General features: G+C 42.6%; 1 protein-coding gene and 1 long non-coding RNA gene across 3 annotated transcripts in view; one reads left to right on the forward strand and one right to left on the reverse strand.

The window, feature by feature from the left end:
- The window catches only part of LOC120862935 (prolyl endopeptidase), a 134,234-nt gene that overhangs the window by 104,804 nt on the left and 12,613 nt on the right, over positions 1–16,817 (forward strand). Inside the window, exons 11-13 of the mRNA XM_040239108.1 lie at positions 11,421–11,557; positions 12,618–12,712; positions 15,935–16,066. Coding sequence (XP_040095042.1) covers positions 11,421–11,557; positions 12,618–12,712; positions 15,935–16,066 — 364 coding nt within the window. The remainder of the gene's footprint in view (positions 1–11,420; positions 11,558–12,617; positions 12,713–15,934; positions 16,067–16,817) is intronic.
- On the reverse strand, positions 1,073–15,936 carry LOC120862937. 2 transcript variants are annotated; one of them, XR_005720886.1, is made up of 7 exons: positions 15,386–15,936; positions 14,231–14,366; positions 11,853–12,726; positions 9,549–9,730; positions 4,076–4,080; positions 1,415–1,589; positions 1,073–1,117 (listed from the first exon to the last, which is right to left on the reverse strand). It is a non-coding gene; the product is annotated as an uncharacterized LOC120862937 (long non-coding RNA). The 2 variants fall into 2 exon arrangements; XR_005720885.1 differs by having other exon boundaries at positions 14,231–15,936.

Here is a 16,817-nt window from a genome sequence, read left to right on the forward strand (position 1 = left end):
GTGTTTTAAACAAATCAAGTAAAATAAATAATGTATATTTTGACCAAATTAAAGACTAAAGAAAACTATTGTGAAAAATATAGAAACTGGCAAGCATTTTAATATTTGTTCCTAAATGTATGGAAAGTTTAGTTTATAGTTAGCTTGTATAAGAGTTTGCTATTACTAGGTTCTATCTCCAGAACCTTGATTAACATCTATCCCCTGCATTTTCAACTATTTTGACTTTCTCAGGTAGAGAAGTTTCTGAATGAAATGACCTGCCGTATGTGCTGTTGTAAATCTTTTCTCATTACTGGACGCACGCAACAAAGGTTGAACCTTCATGCGATGCAGCTCTGGGGATGCCTGCATTTGGTAGGAGTGTGGATGGGGGTCAAACAAGTGAATTCCTAAGAGCCAATGATTTTTTTTTTAAGTCATACTTTAGTCCATATAGGATGTGACATTGAGGTCAGGGGTCTGGAGAAATGGCAGTTTCACTGGAGAAGATAGCTGGAAATGATTCACAAAGGTTGAAAGGAGAAAGTAGACAGTTTCAGTTGCTGGTCTCAAACGTGGGCTCGATTTTGTAGACAGTGGAGAGTCATTGCATGTTTTCAATAGAGGAGTGACCTGGATTAAGAGGAGCATTAGTTTTGATCTTGAGGAGATTAATATGGTAACAGGTATCCAAAGACTGGAAACAAGAGTCCTGTTGAGAGACAAGGCCGCCACGTGGATAGGCGGGGATAGGTGGGACGATGTGTGAGAGGCACCCAAGATGACTTTGAACGTTGGAAACTGAGGCAGGCTGGTAGGATCAGAGTGTTTAATATGCAGTTCTAGGTCATTTATTCATTCAACAAATGCTTATTGAACATACACACTGCAGTGCTTGTAACCCCCCGAGGATGACTCATCATGCTGTTCTCATGCAGAACAAAACAAACACACATGCACCCTGCCTGCAGCCTAGAGACCATTGTGGTGAGCCTCATTATAGGGCGCTGTATGCATTCTGGAGAGGGCCTTGGGAACAGTGGCGGTTAGAAAAACAGAAGCTGCTTTCTCTGAACCAGCCACTTAGAAGGTCCTTCACCTTCAGACATTTTATGAAAATGTCTGTGTGTTTGCCCTAACAAGGAGATCAGGCCAGTGGAACTGAAGGTGGGCTTTATGTTCGGCAAAAAAGTCATAGCTCCTGCCTTTTTACCTTAAAACACCTGACTGCCTCTAAACTAGGGCTCCCCCGTGGCTCAGTGTCAAGAATCCGCCCGCCAGTGCTGGAGATGCAGGTTTGATCCCCTGGAGTAGGGAATGGCAACCCACCCCCGTATTCGTGCCTGGGAAATCCCATGGGCAGAGGAGCCTGGCGGGCTACAGTCGGTGGGGTCACGAAGAGTCCAACACGCCTGAGCACACATGCACTTACCTCTAAAGTGTAAGCACTCATCAGAGTGCCATGTTCCACTTGTGACTCTACTGCTATCTGTCCTCGGGTTTAGAACCTTCCACTTTCCATTTCACTTCTTGCTGCAGTTTGAGACTGAGAATAGGTCTATTACTCCAAGGAACAGATGGCCACGCCTTTGAGAGCCAGAACGTTTCTGCAGAAATCATGTGGGTAGCACTTAGCAAGAAATGTCCCCAAAATTATAATAGATCTTTAAATAGAACAATTTTGTGGTCACTGAGGTGCCCCATGGAAGGTTTTAAAATCTCCAGTGTCACAAAAATGTCCAGCCATCCTTTGGAAAGCAGAGTAAAGCAATGTGGAATAAACACTTCCCCTAATATCTGCTGCCCAAAGGTGATTCAAACTCCTCCCCACTCCTCCAAAGTTAAAAATCCTGGAAAAGAGATAGGATTACAAGCTTCGAATGTCAGGTTAGTATTTTTAACCCGAGCCCAGCACAGAAATGGGCAGCACCTTCCGAAGTCCTTTGTGTACTTGTTTTACAAGCTAGTCCAAGCAGAGAGGTTGCCTTCTGCCCAGTTCTTTGGGTGTGTCTTGCTTCCTGTTTGCGTTGAGCGTGGCATTTCTGAGCAGCTCTGCTCCTCATCACATGTGTTTGCTACACTTAGCACAGGCCACACAAGTGGCCGCTGTCAAGCCTGGATGGAAAGAGAAGCTCAGCACCCGTTTATGAACATTCTCCTTTCAACCTGTCAGGCTCTAAAATTAGATAGGAGTTGCTATCACCAGACGTCCTTCTGTGTGGAAGGCTTGCCCTTTACAGTTTTCCTTCATCTTCTGTGGATGGGCACATTCCATCACCAGTGATAACGAGAGTCCTGGTGTTTGGCTCACAGAGCACCGAATCTGCACCAGGGTCACTGTGGGGGTGAAGATGGTGTGGGGGACTTAGATGGCTGCACGTTTGAATATGTTAGTAAAACTGATCTTATTACGAACTGTATTATCTCCAGAAAAATAATCACTTCAGCATAGAGAGCTGATCTTTTCATTCTCTTGAAGAACAGTAATTTCCCTTCACTTGTTATGTTCACTTGCTCCTCCTTTTCCTTTAAAGGAAGACGTTTCTATTTATCTACTATATGAAACCAGATCCATGTGTGAAGGTACCTGTGGTCCAGGGTAAAACCACCTTCTATCTGGGAATACCTCTGCCCAGTCACTCTGACAGTAGAGATGGGTCATTTCTGACATTTCCTCTCTTTTCCTCAAGAGTTTTTTAATTTAAAAGATTCAGCTCAAGATCTGTGAGCTCTCTATTAAACAATCATTCACTAGAATAATGGTTTTTAACATACAAAATTAGAAGCTGCTTTAAATTGATTACTTAGCGATACAGTTTTCTTATGGTTCTCTCAAGCATTGTTTCCTTTCTGAAGTGAATTTGCATTTTACTATTGAAACTGAGTTTTTTAGTAGACATAGCCAGATTTGTATTATTGTTTAAATAATCTGTCCTCAAGGTTGTACACTGATGATTGTTTTGAGAACGGTCATCTTTCCAAGCAGGCTTATTCTGCTTAAAACAGAAATAATAAACAATAACCCCTATAACTGGAATAAGGCTTTTGACATGCTTCAGTGAGTCTCCTTTTCAAGAGGGTAACGAAGACAAAAAAGCAATTGAAAGCACTGTACCTTTGCCAGAATATTTGTCTTTTGGATTCCCTAGAGTCTGGTAATCATTGTCTTGGGGGTTGGAAGAATCTATGACAAAGTTTCTAATAGTTGCAAAATTTGGGGTAATTACTTACAAGGAAGTAATAGCTTGAAGTGAATTACTTTGTAACAGAGTAGAAGAAACTCTAGACGGGGTTCTTGGTGGTAATTCTATATAAACTGGCACTGTTACAGTTGGCTGATACTTTATGGATCTTGGGTTTGTCCTTTGTAAAATAAGATAGGGTGTCCCACTAGATGAGGTTCCAGAATGACAGTCTCTCCTTGTATCTGACACAGCTTGAATCCCCAGAATTTGGGGGCATCACCTTGGTCACCCAGGGCTGAGAAAAAGCTGACACCAACTTTCTTTCACAGGCAGCACAGTCTTGTGACTACTAGAAAATACCCATCTCTGTCCTCTATCAAGAAATAGCGTGAACTTCCCAGAGAATGTGATTCCTTATTGCCTAGTTGTACACATGTTCTTGGTTTCAAATGTAGACTAACGTCATTATGCTGCTGTGAGAGTCTCCAAAATGAAGTATATAAATTTTAAAGGGGAGGAACTCAGAATTTAGGAAGGAAGCTTTCTAAAGTCAGTGTCTGATCAGTCTTTGGTCGGCTTACCAATGTCTAGAACTAATTGTGGCTTTAAACTGCTGCCATGATGTTTCTTTTTCATCTGTGGGGTCCCTGATGAAGGCTGTGTATCAAAATGCCTAGTCCCTCTTGGTGGTCTCATGGGTGCTTCTAAAGACATTCTTAGATTCTTCAGGTGGTGCCAGTGTCTGTGAAGGTGGGCAGGTGTGCCAGGGGGAAGACCCTAGTGCTAACATTGGTGTCAGAGGCTCCTGGTTGAACTGGATCTGTCGCATGAACCATTTGCTCTGCCGCTGATGGGAATGGGGAAGACCTGTCACGGGATGAGCTGTGGGCCCTGGATGACAGACAGACCTTTTCTGCTACTCAAGTGGACGTCTGCTGGATCCTATGTGAGCACTTTGTTGTCCTATCCGTTAAGGGTTCCTTTATGGCTTTGGCATTCCAGCAGAGGGCTGTGCCCGCAGTGGACAGAAAGAATGGATGTGGGTTGTCAGCTTGCTCTCATTTGGTTACAGTTATGAGGGGGGAAAAGTCTCTTTGCTTTTTAGCTTGAGCCTGGGTGTTGCTGTAGCAGTAAACTACTGAAAATAGCCTGTGGGTTCAAGCTTCAGCAGTTGCCTCCTCATCAAGCAGTAATGGCTTTTGTAGCACATGAATATAAAGTACATTATGGTCATTGTATGTTACTAATAATAGTTCGAGGTTTGTACTGCTCCTACCATAGCTTCCCTGTAGCTAGTGAGAGGAGCCAGGAGTAGCAGGTGGGTTTGAGGCTGGTGCGGCAGAGGTTCTGAGCAGGGTCACCATGGCGAGAGGGAACTGAGAAGACAAAGGACTGAGTGAGTGCCTGGGTGTGGGGTTCTTGGTACAAGACTCTGATTCTGAGAGTTGGCAGTCGGGTGGCTGAGGAGACAGTGAATGAAGAGACTGCTGCTATCAGCTGAAATGAGAGCCCTGAGAGGAACCTGAACAGGGTGCACCTCGAGCACGTCGCCTCGGAGATGTGGACAGGCCACTGCCACGCGCGACCTCAGCCCTCAGCGGCGAGCACCCTGAGGGCCTTGCTGATCACGGGGACCTGCAGATGGGGATGTGGAGGTCCCTAGCACAGCAGTTCACTGGAGCTCTCTGAGACGACAAGCGGGGAGGTTGCAGAGGGAAAAAAAAAACACCACATATAGAAAAGTGCAAAACAGTAGCGTTCAGCAGCAGGAAGAAGAGCTAGTGATGGGTCAGTTAGAAGGGCTGAGAAAGAATCAGGTACTCCACACAGGAAGCCAAAGAAGTAGTTGCCAGATAGGGATCAAAAGGGATAAGGCCTGGGAAGATACCAGTTTGAACGTGGCATTTCTAAACAGTGGGGAAAAGAACTGCTCTTCATTAAATGGTGTATAATAGTTGACTATTTGGGGAAAAGTAGTTAGATACCAGACTATATGTAAAAAGAAGAAAAAAAATATATATATATATATAAACAGACTATATGGATTATAACTATAAATGTAAATTCAAATGAAAATATAGACAATGCTTTTATAGTTGGGATGATGGAGTCCTATCTATATATGTGCTGTCAGTCTATATTCAAGATACCACAAAGAAACTTTAAAAACCACCTATAGAGTGGGAGGAAATACAAACAAAATATATGGCAGAAAAAAAGGTAAATACACTTAATGTGAGAAGAGTGTCTGTTAATTGATCAGAAAAGAAAGCACACTAAAAGGGTAGGCACACTTTGTTCTCTGAGGAAGAGATATAAAATAACCAATAGATAGATGACAATGTTTGCTAATTTAAAAACTGAATCTTAAAACAATAATAGGATAATGTTTGCCTACTAGGCCAACAAAAATTAAAATCCATCTTAACATCAATACTAATAAGAAATTGACACTTAACTGTCATTAGGAGCTTAAGTTGACACACCATCTTTAGAGAATTATTTGCCAGAATCTACTGAGTTTTTTAAAATTGGAATATAGTTGATTTACAATGTTGTATTTCTTCCTGCCGTATGACACAATGAATCAGTTACACATGGACATACACCCACACTTTGGGTCATATAAGTCATTACATAGTACTAAGTAGAAGCAGAGTAGGTCCTTATTAGTTATCTATTTTATATATAGTGTGTGTATATGTCAGCCCCAGTCTCCCAGTTTATCCCTTCGCCCTTTCCCCCTCTGGTAATCAGAAGATTGTTTTCCACATCTGTAACTACTTCTTATTTGTAAATAAGTCTATTTGTATCTCTCTCTTTTTTTTTTTTTTTTTTTTTTAGATTCCACATATGAGCAGCATCATACAATATTTGTCCTTCTCTGACTTACTTCACTCAGTATGACAGTCTCTAGGGTCATCCGTGTTTGCTGCAAATGGCATTTCGTTCCTTTTTATGGCTGAGTAGTATTCTGTTGTGTTTATGTACCATGTCTTCCTTATGCATTCCTCTTTTGATGGACATTTTGGTTATTTTCATGTTTCACTGTTGTAAATAGTGGTGCAGTGGACCCTGGAGTGCACCTTCTTTTTGAATTGTGGTTTTCTCCAGACATGCCCAGGAGTGGGATTGCTGGATCATATGGTAGTTCTGTTTTTAGTTTCTTAGGAAACCTCCATACTGTTCTCCATGGTGACTGTACCAATTTACATTACCACCATCAGTGCAGGAGGTTCCCTTTCTCCATACCCTCTCCAGCATTCATTGTTTATAGATTTTGTTGACGATGGCCATTCTGACTGCTGGGAGGCAATACGTTATTGTAGTTTTCATTTGCATTTCTCTAGTAATTCATGATGTTGAGCATCTTTTCATGTGCCTTTTCAGCCATCTCTATGGCACAGACCACCCGTGTGGGTCTTACTCTGTTTTGCCTGCCACGGACCAGTTGCTGTGCTCTCCTCCAAAGCTCCCTGTGTGTCCCAGCTGGTCTTCCCGCTGGTGAGGAGGCTTCTCTGAGTGTGGGAACCTCTCCTCTCCTCCAGTTCCCCATCCAGGGGTGCAGGGTCTGTCTCACTCCCTTTTTCTCTTCCTTTCATCCTACCTGGTTGTGCAGGAATTTTTCTTGTCCTTTTAGCTATCTGAGGTCCTCTGCTAGTGTTCAGCAGGTGCTCTGTGAGAACTGTTTCTTTTGTAGAGGTATTCTTGATGTACTTGTGGGAGAGGTGAACTCCACATCTTCCTATTCTGCCACCTTGACTCTAATTCTGCTGTTAAATTTTTTAATGCATGTACACTTTGATCTAGCAATCTCATGTCTAAGAATATATCCTACAGAAGTCATAATATGAGTGTATAATTCCTTTTATGTAAAAGGGATTTATTCCATCATTGTTAACAACAGAAAAAGAATAGTCTGAATAGCTTTTGGTGAGCAAAATGGTTAAATAAGCTTGTTAAATGGTTAAATACAATGAAGATTTTTTTAGTGAAGTTTTAAGTCTGTGTATCTTAACCTGGAAAGAATTCCATAATATATAGCTGACTGGGGAGAAGCAGAATAGGTTTTATCCCAACATTTGCCTGATTTTATTATGTACCGCCATTTAATAATAACCTGTGTATGTGAATATGTGTAAATAGATACATCTCTATAAGCATGTGAAAAAGTTCAGAAGGATCTACAGCACTAGGGTAGAGGTACGGATGGAGAGGCAGAGACAAAAACATCCACTGATGCCCTTTGAAAGGGCGGTGGTGGGGACAGTCCTGAAGGAGGCAGGCAGGTGTGAGCTGTGGGTGTAGGATACCATGGATATATTGGATTGGGAAGGAAGCAGGAGATGGAAATTTAGCTTGAGGGGCAGACAGGGTGGTGCAAAAGACTTGGGGCTTTGTTGTTGTTATGTAGGACAGAAGAAATTTGAATCTGTTTGTATGCCAAGGAAAAGGAGAGAATACAAAAAGAAAAATTTGTGGAGATCAGAAAAGTGCAGTAGTAGTGAACCCTTCTGGGTTCAGAGGGTGAGTGAAGGTGGCAGAAGGTTTTTCAAGAATCCAGCAGATGACTCCCATGAAGATAGGCAAAGCCAGATCCAAAGAGCAGCAGATGCAAATGGGTGGTGCTTGGAATGGAGGAAAATGGAAAACACAGCTACTCTGGATTTGATTCGAAAAAAGTGTAAAAAAGACATTTGGGAAAGATATAGTAAGGACAAGTCAAGAAAAAACATAAAAAATTCATTTATATGGAAAGAAAAAAAGGCATAAGGTCAGAGTCCATGAGTTCAACTATTATTCATCTGTAATTGAGTGAATTGGCACTTCCTGAGTGCCCAGCAGTCCAGAGGAGGAAAAGGAACCCAGTTGGTTAGGTTAGAATTAGAGGATTTCAGGCATTAGTTATACTTTAAGGGTGACAAGGGTCACCCTAAGGGTCACAAGCTGGGCAAGAAAACCCAAGGCAGGCTGACAGAGCCAGAGAGATATAAGGGACTGAATGTTGTAATGAAAGTTTTTTTTTTTTTTTAATTGAAGGATAATTGCTTTACAGAATTTTGTTGTTTTCTGTCAAACCTCAACATGAATCAGCCATAGGTGTGTGTATATATATATATCTCCTTCCATTCTCCCTCCCCATTCCACCCCTCTAGGCTGATACAGAGCCCCTGTTTGAGTTTTGTAATGAAAGTTTTTTTAAAAAAGGAAAGAAAAAAGGCAGATACCTCAGGAGTAAGGAAGAGAAGGTGGAACAAGTTGGAGTCACGGGGGAAATGAGTTCCTTTCAGAAGCACTCCAAGTTCTCAGGGCCAAGGGATGGGTGTTTGCAGTACCTGTCGACTTGACTCTGGAGACGTTAAGTTCACGACAGAAGGAATTATCCAGGTGATGTTCATCTGTATTGTCTCAGCACAGTGCTGGGCACATAATGGACATGCAGCAGATATTTGCATGAACAAGTGGATAGGGTGAGGTGGCAGCAGAGTTGGCTGTAAGGCATCCAGGCAGGACAGGCGCACCAGTCACTGAAAGAAAATCACTAACCACTAAAGAGGATCGCAGGGGAACTGGGCCAAGAGAAGCAGAGTCTCAGATGGAACTGTCAAGGACTGTGGGAAAATGCCTGGTTGTGGCTGATGTAACTGAGGGGGCTAGAGGGGATGATACAAGTCGACTGCGTGACTAGTTTTTTGAGCCTAGATCCACCTGCATCAGGAGAGCCAGCAGATGGGCTGAATCTGTAGATTTGGGCATCCACCCCACACCGTGGGGTCCAAATTCCTGGGAAGGATGCCTAGGAAATGGCATTTTTAACATGTTTATGCCAGACGCTTTAGTGAGTGAAGTCCCTCAGTCGTGTCCAGCTCTTTGCGACCCCATGAACTGGAGCCTACCAGGATTGGACCCCATCCATGGGATTTTCCAGGCAAGAGTACTGGAGTGGGGTGCCATTTCCTTCTCCAGGGGATCGTTCCAACCCAGGGATCAAACCTGGGTCTCCCACGTTGTACACAGACGCTTTACCGTCTGAGCCACCAGATGCTTAGTTCTAACCAGTAAGGTTCAAGAACCACAAGTGTAGGTTTTGAGGTGGAGCTTTTTGATTGGGCCAGGTTTGGGAAGAACAAGGAAATGAGCTTCTCCTCATTACTGAGCAGATCTACAAAGAAAATACCCAGAAAGCCTCTGAAAGAAAAGTTTTGAAGGAAGTGGCTTCAGGAGGAATCAGTTTATAGAGTCAGGTTAAGGTTTATTACCAGTTGCCGTTCCATAGATAAAATGAAATGGCATAAAATACTGCTCTGTGTCTATATAGAGAAATTTGAAAAAAATCTGTATACATATGTATTAAGTGTGTATGTTCAAGTCTGAAATAACTTTAAGGAGTTGTCTTGAAGATGATATTGTTGTAATCATCCTCACAGTGCTCTTTCACTTTGGGACAGTGTTTACAATGTTGTTATTTTAACATGTGAACCACAGCAGCTTAGGGCTTGGGTACATTTTTTGCAGCTACAGGCATAAGGGAGCCTTTGTGCTTTGGATTGTGTTCCTTTGTCCTGGAAACAGATGGGAACAGACCGGTTCAGGCACTGGAAATCCTCCTCCAGGTGGTAGCAAAGAGGAGGGCCTGAGAGCTTAGTGGGGACAGAGGTGCACCAGCCTAGGTGGCTGGTGCAGAGGGGCTGTGGCCTGAAGAGAGCTCAGATGGACCAAAGAGGGGATAGGTGCGGGGCCGGGGTTGGAGGGCAGGTGGGAAGTTCGGAGGCAGCTGCATTCATTAAGGCAGAATCATGTGAGACCGTTCTGTCCTAGATGCGGCTGCCTCTGTGGTTAGATTACTCCTGATTGAGGGCCCTGTGTGTTAGAGCACCATCCCAGTCCATCACTTGTGCCACTGCATTTGCTTGTCCTGCCCACACAGTTACTTTCTATTAGTGGCTGCTAACTGGCACTCAGTAACTTTAAATAAGACTCTGTCCCATTGAATGATTTTGAACTCTGTAGTGTATTCTCCATGATTCCTTAACAACCAAATTTATGTACTCTCTCAGTATTTCTCTCCAAAGTCAGAAGCAAATGTTTGTTATATTATTTCTTGGAAGGTTCCAAAAAAACCCACCAGACTTTGCAGGCATTAATTGTGACTCTGTAGTGCCTTTCTCCAAATCTGCCTCGACTTGCACCTCTCTCCTGTCCACCCCTCACAGTTTGTTTCCAAAGACTTTGTGGCAACTTTCTACAGTAGAACTGCTACCTTAAAAAGCTTTGGATAGAATATGGCTCCAAGTTACAGTGACTGTAGACATTTGTGTCTTTGACTGTGAAGTTATTAGAAAGATGTTTCTAAGCTGGGGCACTTTACAGGTGTCATTTGGGATAAAGACACCATGTTTCCCCAAAGAGAAAGCTGTTTACAGATTTTTGTCTGGAACAAGCCATTATCAGCTTTGGGTGACTTAGTGCTTTTTGTGTGTCTTACTGTTTGAATAGCATTTCACGTTCTCCTGCTAATCCTTTTTCTCTTATTTCTTTTACCCAAAATGTAATGAATCTAGAAATGTTAATTGAACTTGCCTGAGTATGTCCAGATTCAGCAAGGTTTGATGAGGCTTCATTATCAATACTGGAGAAAGTGTCATTGTTTAATCAAAACAATAGGATTTCTGTGTTGTTCCTCATTTACTCTACAAAGCTCACACGCATTTTGTTGTTGCTAACGTTTAGTTAGTATGTGAACACAGAAAAATGAAGAGTTGAGTGTCTTAACATTTAAAGAGTAGGTTGAATATAAACTGTCTCTCCTAGAGAAATTGTCTTCCTCAATTGAACTGTTTGGCAGAAAAGCCAAATCGGACTTTCCAGCACTGGGGGTGGGGAGATGCTCAGGAGCAGAGAACTGAATGCCTCTTCTCTTAGTTGGGCCTCGTGGAGACCCTAAGAGGTGGGCATGACAGCCACATTTTAGGGATAAAGAAATAAGGCTAAGAACAGACAACTTGCCCGGGGTCACCTAGCTTTTGACAGTGAATAAGAATTCAAAGTCAAGTCTGCCTGAGTTCACTACTCTACACTGTCTCCATAAAAACTGAAATATGCTTTGTCATCACCTAGCCCTTTACTGGTACTGGGTTTTCACTGTGCCACTCTGCATCTTAAAAAATTTACTGCCTACTTTTCCCATGTAAAAGCATTCAAGTGCTTACTCAGGAATGTGAAATCTAACTACTCTGCTTTCTTTTGTTCTAGATTTTCTACCCTAGCAAGGATGGTACAAAGATTCCAATGTTCATCGTGCATAAAAAGGGCATAAAATTGGATGGTTCTCACCCTGCTTTCCTATACGGCTACGGTGGCTTCAACATATCTATCACACCCAACTACAGGTAAGCATGGCACCTCTGTGTATCTGATCTTCTGCACACAGTAGGAGAAGCTAGAGGCTGGTCTAGACTGTGTCTGCACCTGAGCCCCCTTCGCTTGGTCCCCACAAATCTTGTCTTTCATTGTGTGTATTTATTAAGCCTGTTCTGTGTTGGAAGTTGAGATGAGTAAGGAAGTGTACTTACACGTTTTCTTTTCTGAGCCACTGGATATGCTGGTAGTTTCAGCAGAGAGCATCCAAGGTGTAGGAAAAATGTTGAAGGAAAGACCACATGAGTGTCTGGTCTGATCGCCTACCTCTGCTCTCCTTCCTCTGATCTTCAGCATCCAGGAAGTTAGCACCCAGACCATCCAGAGCCTTGGGCTGCCGAAGCCTGTCATTTCCTCAGTTACTGAAAGAAAGAATGATAAAATTTCAGAAATAGTTTTCAAAGCAAAATTAATTTCAGTTACAGCGAGCAGAGAAATAACCTCAGTACTAATACTGTTAGGGTCAGTGGAAAGAGAAGGAGGAAAACATAAAATCTAAATTTTGTAAAGAAGCTTTGTGCTATAGTTTCTTGTCTTTGTTTCTAGAAAACATCCTCCAGCCCTGGGCACTCCATTCTTGTTTTCTGGTCTGTGTCCTTGATCTCTTCTGTCTCTCTCATGCCTAGTTTAACATGTAAATCTCTGAGAAACCTGTATAAAATTCATACTTCAGAAAGAGCTTTCATTCTTTTTTCCAACTTAATTTGGAGAAAGATACTGGAAAAAATAGTGTAGCAGGAGTGAGTACTGGGTGTTCACGCCAGGGCCGGGTCAGCTGGCTTGGCAGTGTTTTGTTTGCCAAGACAGTTGTTCAAAGTGAGGTATACTGAATGCTTGTGAAAATGTCTGAGCTTTGCAGTTAATCAGTCAGAAGTTTTACACTGCTTGATTTAAGTGAAATATGTAAGCACTGGGCTCCCGTTCAGCTGATACCACGTGTGGAGTGTCTTCAGGGGTACGTGTGTGGTGGAGGGAGCGAGTACGATCCTCGCCGGGCACTTCGTGGCAGTTAACCCTTTCACCATCTCGCAGTGTGTCCAGGCTCATCTTCGTGAGACACATGGGTGGTGTCCTTGCAGTGGCCAACATCAGAGGAGGTGGCGAATACGGAGAGACATGGCATAAAGGTGAGGCGTGTATTCTGCGGAAACACAAATATGGCGCAGTCTAGCCGAGGGGTTAGGAGCAGAAGAGACAAGACAGATGAAAAATAAGGATGCTTCCAGACACACTGCTGGCAGTATCCCTGCCTTTCTAAATTGAAACTGTAGTTTCAGTGTCTGTTTAACAGCTCAGTCTTTTCACATTTTCCTTTGCAGTCTGTTTTAATGAAGTACATATTTTTCAGAAGCATCCCCTTCATACCATAATCAATTTTTTTTAGCAATATATGGGGTACATTTTTATCTGTCACTGTCAGAAGTGAGTCTGGGGGATAACTTTTGGTATTTATTGTGTCCTCTGTTAGCCAGATAATGCTAAACAGTGAAAGCCACGCTCTCTTAAAACAGACTGCAAAACCAGGTTATTTTCTCTTAAGACAAAAAATCTCTCTAAAATAGAGCTTTCCTAGTCCCAGGTTGGGCATCTTTTGCTTGTTTTCTCCAAGTTTTCCAACACTACTAACAAATAGCATCCCCCCTAGCATTACTGTTGGGACTCTAGCATGTGCAGTTTTTATTAAACTCAATGCAGTTGTTAATTCTTTTCTGGTTTTAACGACTCTGTCTCTGGCCTCCTGAAGCATGGGATCTAGTTGCTTGAGGAAATTAAAAACATTATGGCGGTCTTTATTTTTAAAGCCCTGTCTTTTCCTTTTCTCTCTATATGGAGCATGCCCTGTCTCCCAGGCTTGTGTGTATCTGAAATGTATAGACGAATCAATAACTTGCAGAAGATGCTCTTCCATTACCTTATTCCTGTGTTTGCGGGAGGCACCTTCACTCCCCTCTCATCAGCCATCATGTAGAAGACAGTCTGCAGGCCCAAGGGCGGACCCCAGTGCCCGGGCTTGATGGGGCAGCACCAGGCAAGGGGGCCCTTCTGCCACAGGAAGAGCATCCAAGACCACCCTTCAGATCCATAAACCTCCTTGTTCTTCTCTGCCTCCTGAGGCCAGAGGCTCTGGTGTGCTGCATCAAATCAGATCAACAAAGATGAGGGTAGATCTGTAAAGAGAATTCTTCCTAAGAATCACTTCCTAGTAGGTGTCAGGAGGCAGGAAAGGCCCAGAACTGACCCCTAGGTCTTCAGCACGCACCCCCAAGGACCAATGTTAGACAGCAAACTATTTGAGTATCTTAGCAAGAGTGAATGTCCCCAGTGAACACATGGGGCCCCAGCCACTGTTGGGCCAACTGCTGCCAGGTGTCATCCCTGAAGGCTTTATCGATTGTCATTGTATTTGAAACAGCATAGAATTTATTGTAGAAGTTTGACTTGGACCTGATATTAGAGTTTAGTTACACTAAAATCATACTGTGAAACTGTGATATTAAGAGATGACTAAGAAAGGGAGAATAAAAACAAAATCTCAACATACCATATGTTTGATTTACATCCCAAACCAATATGCTAAGTCTGGAGCCCTTGATTCACCTGATTTTCTGGTTTAAAACTTTTCATGTACACACTTAAACACCTACCTGCATGGACTCCTGACACTGTGGCCTTCTCAAAGGACCCAAGTTCTTCACCATGAAATTCTCCTGTTCCTTAGGTGGTCCACTGAGCTCTGATAGGGAAGAGTGCCTCCCTTGGCCTTGGTCAACTTCCTCATCTCTGTATTAAATATAACCAAGTTATTTTCCAAAAGCCTTGGTGGGAGGGAAGTTTGCAGCTTGACTGAAGCTGAAAGTTGCTTACCTGTGTTTAGATTGATCATAGACTTTCTCCCAATTTAGGCAGTGAAAGGACCCCAAATGGACCTTTTCAGTTAGACCCTGTCATATTGAACATTGATAAATCTAGATTCCGTTCTGTTAATTGAGTTTTAAAATTTAATGCCCTTTAAAAAATATAGTCATATATCCAAAATTATATTATTCCTGGAAACTAAGTTATCCTAGCTATGCTAATTCACTGATAATTTCTTATTAAAATCTTAATAACATTTGTTTTGATATGAAAAAATTTCTTCAGTAGCACTGCTTCATCCTTAATTGAATTTCTGCAAAGATGGTTATATTTAATCTCAAATATCTAATCAGATCTATGTCTGCTTTTTGTTCATTTCATAGGCAGTTATTTCAGGTATCCATTCCTTTGAGAGCATGACTTTGACTTTTGGCCTTTATTTTTAAATATTCTAAGACCTTACAGATGTTCTTCTCTTAATGGGTTCATTTGGCTACAAGAAAGATGAGATCCTCTGGGGAGATGTTTGAGATCCTCTTCATTCAAGACTAGAGAGAAAAAAAGACTAGAGAAACTGGGGATTTCCCTGGTGGTCCAATGGTTAAGAATCTGCAGTTCTGCTGAAGCAGGGCCTGAGTTCAGTCCTTGGCAGGGGAAGACCCTGCATGCTGCAGGGCTGACAAAGACTAAAACTAATAAGCTACTTTGTGCAGCAACATTCCCCCACCTAATCACCGAATTCCTGCTTGTGTTTGTGAGTCACTCAGTCGTGTCCCAACTCTGCCACCCTAGGCACTATAAGCCCTCCATGCTCCTCTCTACATGGGTTCTCCAGGCAAGAATACTGGAGTGGGTTGCCATTCCCTTCTCCAAATTCCTACTTAAGTTCTTGAATAAATAACCAAGAGCAAAATTGGAGAGCCTTAGTTCTCAAAATCACTTACCTATCTCAAAGTCCTGCAGAGAGGAGAGGTAAGACATGAGCCCCTCTGTGCAGAGCACTTTCATCTTCCCAGGGAAGAGGCAGTGAGCTCACCTCCATCGTCACATACTCTGTGGAGCCCATGGAGGACTCACTTCTGCTCCAAGTCGTGTGTCAGTGAGTCCAGCTCCTCCCAGAACACAAGTTCGTGTTGATGACATGCTTTCTTGTTTTTATTCTCATGGTTGTCTGACATCATAACAGATCATCTGTTCCCTTTGGGGCATTTGCCTTTTAAGTTCTAAGAGGTTTTAGAAAAATACAAAGGCACCGTATGGATTAGCAGTTGTGGTACTCATGATGGATTTCCATAGTGCATAAATTGAGGCATTTTTCTAAATGTAGTGTTAGCTCATTGTGTTTAAGTAGATCAGTAGTTGAAACTATGCCTTATCATCATTTGAATTCCTCTTAGGTTAAAATGGTTTTGCTGATTTTTCTTTCTTTCTTTCTTTCTTTCTTTTTTTAGTATTCTGTTAATTAACTTATCTTTCACTTTGGCACATTATAGGTGGTATCTTGGCCAACAAACAAAACTGTTTTGATGACTTTCAGTGTGCTGCTGAATATCTTATCAAGGAAGGTTACACGTCTCCCAAGAGGCTGACTATTAATGGAGGTTCAAATGGAGGCCTCTTAGTAGGTGAGAACTGGGTTTATTCATTGTACTTTACTAATTAACTATTGGAGTTTTCAGATACTCTGACTTACTTTGGGCTCATGGATGGCAGCAGTGGTACAGAAGAAGCAAAACCTGTTGTATTTGGGTATCTAATAAATGACATATGAAGACACAACTACTAACAGCTCATCAGAGCCTGAAAAGCCATTCCTCCTCCCTGTTCTGACCGCTTCTGGACCACAGTTCTCACCCTCCCCTGGGTGGGACTCCCTTCCCACAGACCAAGCCCACAAGTCTCTAGAGTTCAGGCAGCACAGGACTGAATCAAATAACACCCCTCTGACTATGCTACCCACCTGTGATCATTCGGTATAAATGCTGGTTGAAGACCTAATGCCGTGGGATGCCCAACGCTGTGGGTGCAGAGAAAGAAGTCATAAAGGAAAATGAGGTCCATGCAGAGATGGAGCCACAGCTTAAAAGTAATGAAATAGCCACAGTCCTAGTTTCCCTTTGCTGAGCACCTTGTGTGCCAGGCCCAGTGCTGAGCCCTTGACGTGCATGCAGCCTGGGAGATGGGGCTCTGAGACGTAGAGTAGCTTGCTAGTGTGGTGGTGATGCTGGGGTTGATGATTAGCACCATGGTTCTAGATTCTGCTCTTTTAACCTCTGTGGCACTGCCTCTAAGAATATTTTCCTATTTTTTGGTAGTTCACTGAAATTTTACTTTGCTTTTGTCTCTCAGCAGTACTTAACATTGCAGCGGACATTT

Source organism: Oryx dammah, unplaced genomic scaffold, assembly GCF_014754425.2.
Source record: "Oryx dammah isolate SB20612 unplaced genomic scaffold, SCBI_Odam_1.1 HiC_scaffold_4, whole genome shotgun sequence".
NCBI classification, from domain to species: domain Eukaryota; kingdom Metazoa; phylum Chordata; class Mammalia; order Artiodactyla; family Bovidae; genus Oryx; species Oryx dammah.